At 39.1% G+C, this 12,693-nt stretch overlaps 1 protein-coding gene and 1 long non-coding RNA gene across 3 annotated transcripts in view; one reads left to right on the top strand and one right to left on the bottom strand.

The window, feature by feature from the left end:
- The window catches only part of LOC310834013, a 224,134-nt gene that overhangs the window by 187,569 nt on the left and 23,872 nt on the right, over positions 1 to 12,693 (bottom strand). The window lies entirely within an intron of this gene.
- TANC1 (tetratricopeptide repeat, ankyrin repeat and coiled-coil containing 1) overlaps positions 1 to 12,693 on the top strand; it is a 129,044-nt gene that overhangs the window by 54,563 nt on the left and 61,788 nt on the right. For both annotated transcript variants that reach the window (XM_083703616.1, XM_083703617.1), the window contains exon 3: positions 11,252 to 11,452. In XM_083703616.1, the coding sequence (XP_083559742.1) occupies positions 11,252 to 11,452 (201 nt within the window). The remainder of the gene's footprint in view (positions 1 to 11,251; positions 11,453 to 12,693) is intronic.

A 12,693-nucleotide genomic window follows, 5' to 3' on the forward strand; every position in this document is an offset into this window, starting at 1 on the left:
AATGTCAATTTTTGTGTAAAAATATATAATAAAATATATATCATTAAAAATTCTGTCCATTCAGCATTGTGACGAGTTGTTACACTAGTGTGGCAACACCTGTGCACTGCAATACCCTGACTATTGGCATTAGCAGGCATTCTCACTGTGTAGTTTTAGATGTCTGCTGAAAAGTCTTCTGTTTCAACAAGCCTACTGAGATCCATGATTTAATTACTTACATGTGTTTTACATTTTTATAGATTTTCATCTTTGTTTTTTATGGTGATGGGCAGTTTCCAGCCTAAGGATTTCTACTTTTGCAACAGAACTTCCCTCCTCTCCTTTCCTGTGCATATGCTACATGGACTTTGCCATATAGCTTTTTTTTAAAAAAAATGCACACTGACAGTTAGTGTGCACATCATGAACATTGAGGTGCGTTAAATCATTTGGCCACTGTTTCTGCATTCTTGTACCTTGGTTTAAGAACAGCTTAGTTTATGAACAACTTGGATTAAGAATGCTGCAAACCCGGAAGTGGGTGTTTTGGTTTGTGAAGTTTGCCTTGGAAGCAGAACATGTTGAGTGTGTTCCATTTGTAAACTGAGTCCCCCACTGCTATGGGAAAGCACACCTTGGTTTAAGAACACTTTGTTTTAAGAACAGACTTCCGGAATGGATTAAGTTCATAAACCCAAGGTACCACTGTACATATGTCAGATATAGATAGATAGAACATAAATATTCTTAAATATCATCATGGTTTTTTTAAAAAAAGAATCTCACGGGAAGGATGTATTTCCTAACGTCTTGCTGGGAGTACTGAACTGAATGTTTTGTCTTTCTTTCATTATATGGTTTGTGTTTAATGGATCTCATAAAAAGGAAGGACATAGTTTTTCCTTCTGTTATTCAGTGGTATAAATAAATGTTGCTTAGTCCTGCCTTTAGCTATGCATGCATGGACATATATTGCTTTACAATATATGGCTTTCTCTTAATTATAGCATTTGGAGATTTGTTGTACTACAGGTCAAGATAGATGATGTGCATCCTTACACATGTCTAATAACTGATGCCTTAATAATTGTGTGTATTTCTTAGACTTTTTTTAGACACTGCCCTTCATCTGTAGGTCTCAGGGTGGTTCTCAGCATCAAAGTACAAGACAAAAATACATAATAAAACAAGGACAAAAGCAAAACAAAAGAATAACACCCCTCCCAAAAGGAAAAAAACACATTCAAAAGGGTATAGGATGTTAATTAGCCAAAGGCCTGGTTGAAGAGGAGCATTTCTGCCTGGTTCCTAAAGGGGTATCATGAAGGCACCAGCTTAAACTCCCCACGGAGAGCATTCCACAAATGGGGAAGGCCCATTCTCGTGTTGCCACCCTTCAGATTTCTCATGACAGAAGCACACACAGCAGTGCTTCAGATGATGATCACAGTGTCTGGGTAGGTTCATATGGAAAGCGGTATTGTGGTCCTTAACGGTTTAAGGCTTCAAAGATCAAAATCAGCACTTTGAATTCGGCCCAGAAACTAATTTGTAGCCAGTGCTTTACAGGTGACACTCTATTGTGCTCATACGCACTGCTAAAATCATGGGTGTTTTGCTTTCGTTGCTGCTAGAATTTAAGCCATGATTTGGTTTGGCACTTCATTCACCTTTTAAACCATAGTTAAGTTTAACTGTTATTTAAAGTGACATGCAGATGAAGGCAAAGTAGCTAATAACGTTAACTTCTCTAGCACAATAGTTTTGTATCTTTCCTTCCCCTCCACTTCATAGCTATGTGGGGCAGAGGTAGATAACTGAAGTAAAACTTGAATCCACAAGCTTCACAAATACATCTGTCTGCTTTAACTTCATGGCTACTGTGTCCCAGTTTCATATTGCTCTTAGGCTCCTTCCATCTTATTTTATCTTGAGCACATAATGCTCTTGTATAGATTCTTATCATGAATACTATATAGGTTGGACATTGTGTGCATTACTGTAAATTGGATTCCCACTTTGAAGGGTAGAAGAACTGGAATCGTAGAATTATGTAGTCTTTGCATTCTGAGTTACGTGTTCCCGAACATTTTTTTTATGTCCTTAACTTGAGAGCAGCATTCAGGTTTTGTATACAGTGGTGAATTTAAACTGTCGTCTTCATTGTGTTTGATTTTCATATACTACAGAGGCTCTAAAAGTTTCTCATGTTGCTTGTCCCTTTTTCAATTGATGGATTAGATACGGGATTCGAGTTCTGTTTTCAAGCTTGTATGTCTTACAGAATGATTATTTGTAGTATCATTATACTGTCTCTCTTTAAAAGATGTTAATCTGATTAAGCCCTTTAGCTGCATCCGATTTGCCATTAGGAATTCAGTTACATTTTCAAGACATGCCCCTTCTTTAGAGCCATCACTGGTTCACTGGTTATGCTGGATGCCAGAGATAAAACGGTGAAAGTATAGAAAATCAGAAGTTAACAGAAAGCAAGATTGCATGGAGTTTATTTGATATTGCTGGAATATCAGGGTGCTCCAGGATTGAGAGGTGGTGTTTTATCAGATTTATAGGTCAATGGTTTTTAAAGAATATTGTGCGAATATTCAAATGGATTTTCAGTATGTTAGGTACTCAGTAATTACTTTGTTACAGATACATAATTGACTGAGTAAGTATGTACATAAAATACAACAAATATGTATTTCAATGTACAGTCAGTTGTGGGAGAGCTGTATTTATTCAGTGGATCAATAATAGCTAAATCAGGCTTCTAGTTCTCTCTTAAATTGTTATTTTCTGTTTCTAGTCATCTCTATTACTAATGGTTATGATCAATAAACTTCTTAATTTATTAATACATTTCTTAATACATGTAAGTATTAACAGATCACTATCTCTTAAAATGAATTCCTATAGAATATTAAATCATAATTTGACATTCACTCTTGGTTTCAGCGCCTCAGGTTGTTGACTTATGTTATGAAACTCTGAGGCATAGTTTAGACAATTGTCACTAAACAGTGGTCCAGATGAGCCCCAGGTTTGTGTGTTTTCCTTCCTATCCCTTCATGCGTGCAAAGGAAAGAGTCAGTTTCAATTTTGACTAAGCCATAGTTTCCTGTTACATACGAATTCTGGTAACTGTGGCTTATTTTAATTCCTAGATAGTTTGTTTTATCAAATAAAATAGGGATGTGGAACCTGAGGCCCTTTATATGTGACAAAGGCAGCAGTCCAACAACATCTGGAGGGCAACAGGTTCGCCATCCCTCAGTTAAATTTAAAACACATCATGGATGCCAAGTTTTATATAATGGGGCATTGTGGCTTAATTAAAAGTAGAAGTGGAAGATTTGCTCTCCTTTTGCATGTGAACTGACAGGAGATAAAAGTGATACAAGTGGACAGTCTGTGCCAAGGCTCACTCTGGCTTAGTTTCAATAATTATATTGGGCTTAATTTTTTTTGCTTCTTGGTTGGTGTATCTTGGCTACTCATTTTGCATTAACTGCATTCATAATACTTCAAGGGTATGTGTAGATAATTCAGACATCAACTCTTACTGTTTATTTTGTAGCTACCAAAGCCTTTGATTCCTTGAGCAGGTTATTATTATGCATGCTTCTTATAAAGCAATCTCTGTGTTAATACATATAACACCACTTATCTTTTAGGTTAATGGGGCTCTGTGCCAGATAGTAAGTGACTGATCTGAAATACTTTCAGGCATAAACAAAAATTAAGTAGAAGATCAGGAAAATCTTTATTTGCACCAATCACTAGCCAAAGCCATAAAATAAAATGTACTGAAGATAAAGCTAAAGGCTTAGCTATACAAAATACATTCTAGAGGTTTACATCAATAATCAAATAATAGATCTCTTTCTAATTGCCCCTGCAATTTTATTTTATTTTTTGCAGTTTTTACTGTTACCTGATTATCCTGATCTGCTAGATGAAAAGACACAGTAGCAATAGTTGAGCAACCTGGTATGGATAGTAGTAGAGGGGTAATAACTTCACTCCTCAAATCTTTCTAAAGAGTACAAGCTAACAGCACGTGAGCTACTGATTCAATACGGCCATCTCCACTTGGGCATAAGTGTTTTTCCAGCGAAATTTTTTGAAATCAGCCCTCAAGTATGTCTGAAGGCAGTATGTTTAATCTAGCATAAGTGAAAGCAAGTCTGTATTTTGGAACTGTTCAATTTTGCAACTAGGGTGCCGACGTGTCAGAATGACTAGTTGGAAGATATAGAGAATGTAGAGAATATAGCTGCTAAACTGTTGAAATGACATTGGGAGATTTGCAAAAGCTTGTATACAGGTAAATGTGTATATAGATAATAGCTTTATGAAACAAATTTACTTGTATATTGGTAATGAACAGTTCAATGGGTATCATGTAGTCTTGTTCCTCCAGAGCAGACTTGCAAGATTTCCCCAGATAAACTGGAACATCGTGTTACGGATGGGATCCGTTCTGGAGGCTCACCCGTAACACGGAACTGACGCAAGCTGAAGCACCGTGTCTGCGCACACACGGCGCGATTTAGCGCTTCTCCGCATGTGCGAGCGGCAAAACCCAGAAGTAACCCGTTCCAGTACTTCCAGGTTGCCACAGGACGCAACACAAAAACACGTAACCTGGAGTGGACGTAACATGAGGTATGGCTGTATATAAAATTTTTACTTGGACTCCCAAGACGTCCTCCTAGTTGCAGTAAGACAGACAGTAGCACAAAACAAGGACTATGATACGTCCGGGTTTTCCAGAACACGTCTTGGAATCGCTAGGAAAAATGGTGTCTGGGCGGATTTTTGCTGAATCGGCAAAATGTCTGGGAAAACCTGGCAAGGTATGGCAAGTTGGGCTATTTTTATTTTTAAAATCTTTAAAAATCAAAGAAAAATACCAAAAGCTCAACAACTTTGACCGGAAAAAAAGCTAAAGAACCTTGTCCAGATTTTCGCTTTTGGGAATCTGTCAACTCTAACAAAACTCAGAAACAAAAGATGGACACACAAAGCAAAAATGTCTTAATTTCATTTGGCAATATCCTTTACTGGAGAAACTGTTGAAAATAAAGGCATTAAAACAAGAAAATATAGAGGACAACTTATTTCAGCAGTGGTATGGTTCATGCAGTGGATGAGACAGGAACCAAACAGAATTTCAACAGCAGCTTCACATGGGACACTCTGGAGAGATTTGCTGGGAGGACAAAAACCAAACCAAACCCAGTATTCTGAATATTAATATAATTGCCTGTTTAGGGGGAAAGATGAGGAAACTATTATTAGCTTTTGTCACGTCAATAATTCAAACACTGCCTCTATCTTCTGAACAATAAACCTGAAAAACATAACATTGTTAAACTAATATTCTCTTGAGCTATAGCTTCCAAACTACAACTGGGTGTTAACTGCCGGTTGCCGTGTCCTTTTTTCCATTTTGAAAGGAAGCAATCCTCTAAATATCATGTGGGGTAGAATTAAAATTTGAGTATAGCCACAGAGAAGAAGTTGCAAAACCTGCAGAAAATGCTGCTTTGTTTGTTTAAACCAGTCATCCAGGGTAGTTGTTATGACTACTGCTGACACTTCATTATTGGTTCAGAAGGGTCATATAACACTGAACAACAGGAAAATACTCCTCAGTTGCAGCTTTTTTATGTGCAACTAAATTATTAAATGTGCTGAAATCAGGGGTGGCTAACTACCATTTGGGAGCCTGATATAGCCCCCCCCCCATTTTTTTCCTGGTCTTCCAAGACACCTCTGGTTTTTGTAGCAGCAGCAAATGAAAACAAAATACAGTGGTACCTCGGGTTAAGAACTTAATTCGTTCTGGAGGTCTGTTCTTAACCTGAAACTGTTCTTAAACTGGGGTACCACTTTAGCTAATGGGGCCTGCCACTGCGCCGCTGCCACACAATTTCTGTTCTCATGCTGAAGCAAAGTTCTTAACCCAAGGTACTATTTCTGGGTTAGCAGAGTCTGTAACCTGAAGCATCTGTAACCCGAGGTACCACTGTATACACTATGCTGCAAAGAGTGGAAGTCAGCACTGTTGTTAGGGATGCAAGTTGCTCACTCCCCAACCATCAGATGAATCATTTGATGAATGGAGAATGGGGTGGTAGTCCTGTGGTGGTAGCCGTTCCAAGAGTATTATTGTATTTTGGAGGAATGTGTTTAGTAAGATAGTTGAGGCAGAATAAGCAGATGGAGCAACCTGCAAATTTGAAAAACTATATTGTTGCTAAATGATTTGTATTACACCTAATATTTCAGCATCTGTTGTCACTAGTGCATCAGAAACCCTCCCTCCTCACCTGATCTGCATGGACCATGAGTCAAGGCTGATGGCTTTTCTGCCTGCACCCGTATGAGTGTCTTGGGTGGCCCCAACCTACTGCTGGTATGGTTGGCCAAGGGCAAATGCAGCCCTTGAGCAAAAGGAAGGAAAAGAAAAAAGCGACTAGCCACCCCTGCTGCTAAACCATTAAAAAACTGATCTTGGAGAGAGACTAACTTTAATCAGCAATTTTAGCTAAAATACCTGCATATTTTAAGACCAGTCATATGTATTTCCTGCCAAAGGGGGGGGGGACCCAACTTGCATTAAGGTATTTTTTTCCCTTTCAAGCAAGTAAGCAGTGTACAGTGGACCCTCTGGATACGAACTTAATTCGTTCCGGGGGTCCCTTCGCACCCCGAAAATAACGTTAATAGTGGTGCGCGCTTCTGTGCACGTGCGTAGTGTGCAGAGTGCTTCTGTGCATGTGTGCGCAATGAAACCCGGAAGTATGCACTTCCAGGGTTGCCATAGCCATAACCCGAAGATTCCATCTCCAGAGGAATACGTAAGTAGAGGTATGACTGTACCAATATGGCTACTTGTAACGTGAAAGTGTTAGTATTGTTGCTAGAGTTATCACAACCCATTGTCAGTGATGATTTTGTTACAAAGTTATACTGTACAAACACTGGTGCTTTTAATGCTTGGAATACACGCAACACCCCTTTGTGTAATACTTGCTGGCCTCCATTCACCTTTGCTCAGCTTCTCTCTTCGTAAGCTTTTTAATGTTCCAGATGTTCTCTAGCCCTAAAGGGTTGAGGGTTGAACCCGGGTCCAGCTTTGTGCAGCCCTTCCCCATCATTGCAGTAGCAGTGTCATGGCTGAAACTGGGTGTGTGTTTGGAGTGGAGGTCAAAGCAAATATAAAAATATTCTGCATGTTTCCCGTTGCCTACAAGGAACAGGTATTGTTTTTTAAATTAATTAACTTATATCTAGTTTTACCCATAAAATAGCGAGTGGTCTCAGAATATCGTGATCCTCTAGTACTGCTGGTGCTAAGCAACCCGATCAGTCTCTTGAATTGAACTGAACGGGATGCTTTGTTAGCATCCGACTGTCTCGGGAGACAATGGAAGTGTGCACCTCTGGAGACAAAGTCAAACTGTTGGAAGGTTGCAGCAATTACAGTGGCTGTAGAGACAGATACAGGAGAGACATGTTTTGCTGCAGCCGGGGCGTCTAGTTCTACTGCTGCAGACCCACCAGGGCATTTCCCTCTCTCTGTGCTCCTCCCAGCAGTCATTCCTCCTCTGGTCAGTGCTATGGATACACGTCCTGACTGACTTGTCTCCAGGCCCTGCAGTTGTCTGCAAGGGATTCCCACAGGAATACGAATGGAATAATACTAAAGAGTGAGATACAAGGGACTTAATTCAATTGAGTGTCTCCACAAACAGAAGAGGAGGAGAGGCGATTTTTGCTGGATCTGGCTTTCCACATTCCCCCTCCCAACCTTCTCCAGGTTATTGGAGGAGTGTGGCATGCTAACCTGCAAGGGGAAAGGGGAAATCAGTTTAAAAAATTATTCTCTCCTCACCATTAGCAGACGCATCCACTGGATTAGGAGCCTTTCTGCACTCAGGCACAGCCAGATTCAAGACATGTTGAATGAATTAAATATACATACAAACACCCTCTTCCCCTCAAATACTTTGGCTAAATCTGCCTGTTTGTTTCCTGAGAATTGCAAATCTAGCTTGCTTCTTTCTCGGCACTTTATTTAAAAGTGTCACTGACAGAAATGACATTTAGACAGAAAATAGCCTGTTCACTTGGACCCCTGCTTGAGAGGGGGATTGCAACAAGGGACGTGATTTTAGATACTGAGAAAGGCATATTTTAGATGCCTTTGTCTGGTTTTGAGGCTCTTCTAACATCTCAAATACAGATGCATGTGAATATTTGTTGCAGGAAATCCCCTGGCAGACAAGCAGAGACAAAACTGGGTGCGGACAAAGGCATTCATATCAAACAAAGGAAGTAAATAAATTAGATTAGAGAATATATTGTTGATGTATTTCTCAGGCTGCAATCCTGGACCTGTAATTTTTTTGTGAGATATTTTTTGCAGTTGTTTTAATTGCAGTTGTAGTGGAAGGACTGGACATAAACCTCCAGAAACATAAACAACTCAGGGAGTTTGCATCCAAGGAAGTATGTATAGGATTGCTCTGTATAGGATGGCCATGTTCATTTGTGTGAGACAGTATTTTTCAAATTTAGGGTTTTTTTTCTAATGAGTATAGTCATCACATATAAACCCTACATATAAACTTAATATTTGCATAGCGCTTTTCAGTGATGCTCAAAATGCATTACATGTTAAGTTCAACAATCCTACATGGAGCACAAGTGTCCTGAAGTTATGGAGGGTTTTTTCAGGTTGGGAAATGGAGGATTGTCTAAGGCTGTCTATTGAGCTTGTACTTGAAGTGAAAGTTTAACCTGCAGTAGGTTTAATGGCTTATTGCTTCTTTCGGAATAATACATCTCACCAAGCTATACTGTTTATATTTTGGAGATAAAATGCTTGCTTACAGTTGCCAAGGTTATTGCCCTATTTGAACGATCACATCTTTGCTTAATAAGCTGAGATATGTACAAGCTTATTTTCCATGTGCTCCATTCTTGTGTTGCTCCTGTTTTCATTCCGTTCTTCGTTGTGCCGCAGTCAGGAACTACTTTCCCGTTTTATTCATGCAAGGAACCTATAATTATGAGATTGTTTATGATCCTGGCATGTTCTGAACCTGCTAACCATAGTTTCCTGGTTTGAACAAAACGGGAAACTATGGTGAGTTGAAGTTTTCCAGATTTTGTTTTTGTATGCAGGGAAGAGAAGAGGCTGCATCCATGGACAAATGTCCCATTCACATCACAGCTTATTAAGATATTATATAAATGTGGACAATGTATGGCTGGTCTTTATTGAAAAAGCCTGAAAAAGCAGTTGTCTTGATTTGCTGTGATAAACAGGAATGTCCTAATCTGAAGTTTGAAATGGATGAAATTTCCTTCAGAGGGGAAGGATTTTAATACTAACTTCTGAAGTATTTTAAGTTTTTAATACTTAAATTCAAACTTGGAAAAGTCAATTTTCTTCTATCTTTGGTACTTTGTGTATTCATAGTCTTTATACAAAATTGATATCAGATACTTGAAAAATAGTCAAAGCACATTGGTTTTTACTCAAATACCTTCTTATGAATCCAGCAGCTCTGTTTGGATAATTGGTCTAAGCCATTTAAAAAAACTTGGTGTTACACCTCTCATATACACCTCTTTTATCTTACTCCCTTTTTTTTTCTTCAACAAAACTAGTTGTTTGTTTGGTAAACTTGGTTTAAACTTGTTAATATTGTTGCTACCAAAAAAAAAAAAAAAAAAAGAGGGGAAGGCTTTTGGGGAAGATCTCATAGGCTGCTCCTGTTTCCTTAACCATTGTTAAACAACGGAACAATATTTTTGTGTGTGAACTGGCTCAAATTAGGTGATAGTCTTCAAAACCACCCTTTTTGACATACTGCAACAGCAGAATCTTATTACATGTTCATTTGTCAGTGCATGTTGCTTTTAGATCAAAGGAAGTGGTAGAAATAAACTGATTAAGTAAAGGTGAACAGTGTTATGTGATTCGGGCTATGTTCTTCAAACGCAAGCATATATTTCAAAACTGTTTTTGTAGTGTTGATGCATATTTTGTATGTGGATTTACAGTTTCCCCACATCCCCCTCTTCAAGCAGGATCATGTTCAGCATATATATGAGGATATTTTAGAGTTCTTAATAGTAGTTCTTTCTAGAGAAAGACCTGGGAAAGGTTGCAGAGGGCCTGACTCTGGTCGCATTTATGTGTGAACTATTTGAGGATAACATGTAATCCTCCTAAGAGAATTGTTTGTTTATACTTCTGCTCCCTCCTTGTCTGACTTCCCTGTTACAGACTGTACAGGATGTAAAGCATATAAACTGTTTGTTAAACAGAGTTGTTTGTGTGCATGTAGCTGGTGATAATGGGAACATAGAGGCATTTAGCTGCCAGAAGTAGGAAGCAATAGGTACAGGTACAGGGTTCCACCATCATGAGTTCTTATGAGAGATCACAGATTTGGCCACTTTGGGAGACATGATACGAGATGCTATATTTGGATAAAACTTCTTATGCCTAAAGTTGGGCTTTCTATTTGGGAACAAGATTATTTTAAAGCAGCCAATATTGGTATTTATTTAAAGGTCCAGCAAATACCTACAACTTTTATTTTATATCAAGTTACACTTGTTTCTCCCTACTCTGTCTTTAAATATTTCCCCTTCTCTCCATCAGAGGCTACTAAAGTGGAACAAGATAGGGGTCCAGCAGAAAAGGGTAGTTCATTATTTATTTATTTTATTCTTGGGCCATAGACCCCTATTCCCAGTAGGGAACTTTGACTGACAACTCGCTTGCTTCCCTTTTCAAAGCCATTTTAAAAAAAATATTTAAAAAAAAATGGCCACATATCAAATCACCAGGCAAGGACTGGAGGTGATGTAGCACATAGAATAGCCCTTTTCAAAGCCATTTAAAAAAAAAATATTAAAAAATGGCCACATATCAAATCACCAGGCAAGGACTGGAGGTGACGTAGCACATAGAATAGCCCAAAAGCAGCTCTTTTCATAGTAGTGTTATAACTGAAAATAACATTTGTGCTTTTTTTATCCATTATTCCTCTTTTTGTTTGTGCTTCCTTTCTGTAACAAATGTCTGTAATGCCACTTAAACCAGCCTTTGCTCCATTGCTGTCACAGCAAAGCTTGATACAATGGAGTTTGTTCTCGTATTTTCATACAGCTTTCTGTTCATTTGCTGTGTAACTTTAATCCCCTTCCCTCTTTTTTATTATTTATTTTAAAGGTGATTCATGCTCAGAAAGTGCACTACAGATAATTGCCACATCTGGCCACCATTCAGATTTCCCCAGTGGTATCCAGCCTGCACCGGAAGATGTCTACAGAATGAACTTGGCCAAAGGAGTTTCAATGTCTTTGCCGTCATCACCTTTGCTGCCTCGCCACGCCTACTTGATGCAATCAAGAGCAAGCAAAAAATCTCCAGGTAAGTTAAAAAAAAAAAATCTCAATTCGTAGAGTAAAAGACTACTTGGTTAATGACTAGTTCTTTGTTAAATGATAAATTTTCTTCTAGACTCCATTTTCTACAACTGTTTTCCTGATATCCTGCTCACAGCATCACTGATTGAATGGCTTATGTGGGTTACCTCTAAGTAATAGGAGACAGCATCATGCTAAGCCAAACTACAGTTGGCCATATTTCCAACCTTTGGGGGAACAGCATACAGGTGTTGAATGGGGTTAGAGACCAAAGTGGGTGGAGCAATAGATGTGATTCTTACTTTGTATAGAAGGCCACACAAACAAAAAGACAGAGGTTTCTGTACATAAACATGCCTTTCCATGTTTCATCCTGGCAAGCAAGAGGCATTTTCATAGCTCAAGGGCACATTCCAGCCAAGCAAAAGCACTTGAGGAGCCTGGGGAGGTTCCTGAGGGCCAGATGGAGAGACCTGGAGGACTGAATTTGGCCCCTGGAGAAGAAATTGCATGGCTCCTGCCCAGGCATTTTGCTGTGTAGTATTGCACCGCGCTTAGCCAAAGCTTGGTTTAGTGTGCTGCCTGAACCCAGGTACATGGTTTAGCTGCTTTGAACAAACTGTGAGCTGTAAACCATGAGACAAACCTTGGCTACATCTCGTGGCTTGTATGGGGATTGCTAAACCACGAGCCCAGGTGGCACACTAAGCTAAGCTATGGTTTTGCTCAACTTAGCAGCAGAACAGTTAATCAAGAGCAAAGTAGCTGAAATTGTCCCTCCCAGAGACCACATGCTCATGCTAAGCCATGATTTGGCTCAGCATGATGTGTGAACCAGGCCATTGTCTAGATAAGCTTACCTGATACTGCCTGAATGTTTCCTTTCCTACCTTCACACCATTAGTTGGGGAACATAATTGAACTTGTGACTGCTACACAGAATGCGTGCAGCGCCAGAGAGTAGGACCTTTACATATTTAAATATTGATTGCTATTTTGGGGAAACATGGTGGTTCAGTGTCATATTTGGCCTATTGATTTAAGGTCTGATATCATGCAAACTCTGCAAAGCACCATTGCTCAATAGACTGAACCCTTTGTAGTTTTACAGATGGTTTCAAGACGTTGTTTTCATTCTGAAGATGAATTGATTTACATTTATTATCTTAGCTGAATGTAATATGATATAGGAAGGGAGAGGAAAGGCTATTCTACTTTGTGATAACACCTCCTGAAAGCTTTTGT

Source organism: Podarcis gaigeae, assembly GCF_964106915.1.
Source record: "Podarcis gaigeae genome assembly, chromosome: 1".
NCBI classification, from domain to species: Eukaryota; Metazoa; Chordata; class Lepidosauria; order Squamata; family Lacertidae; genus Podarcis; species Podarcis gaigeae.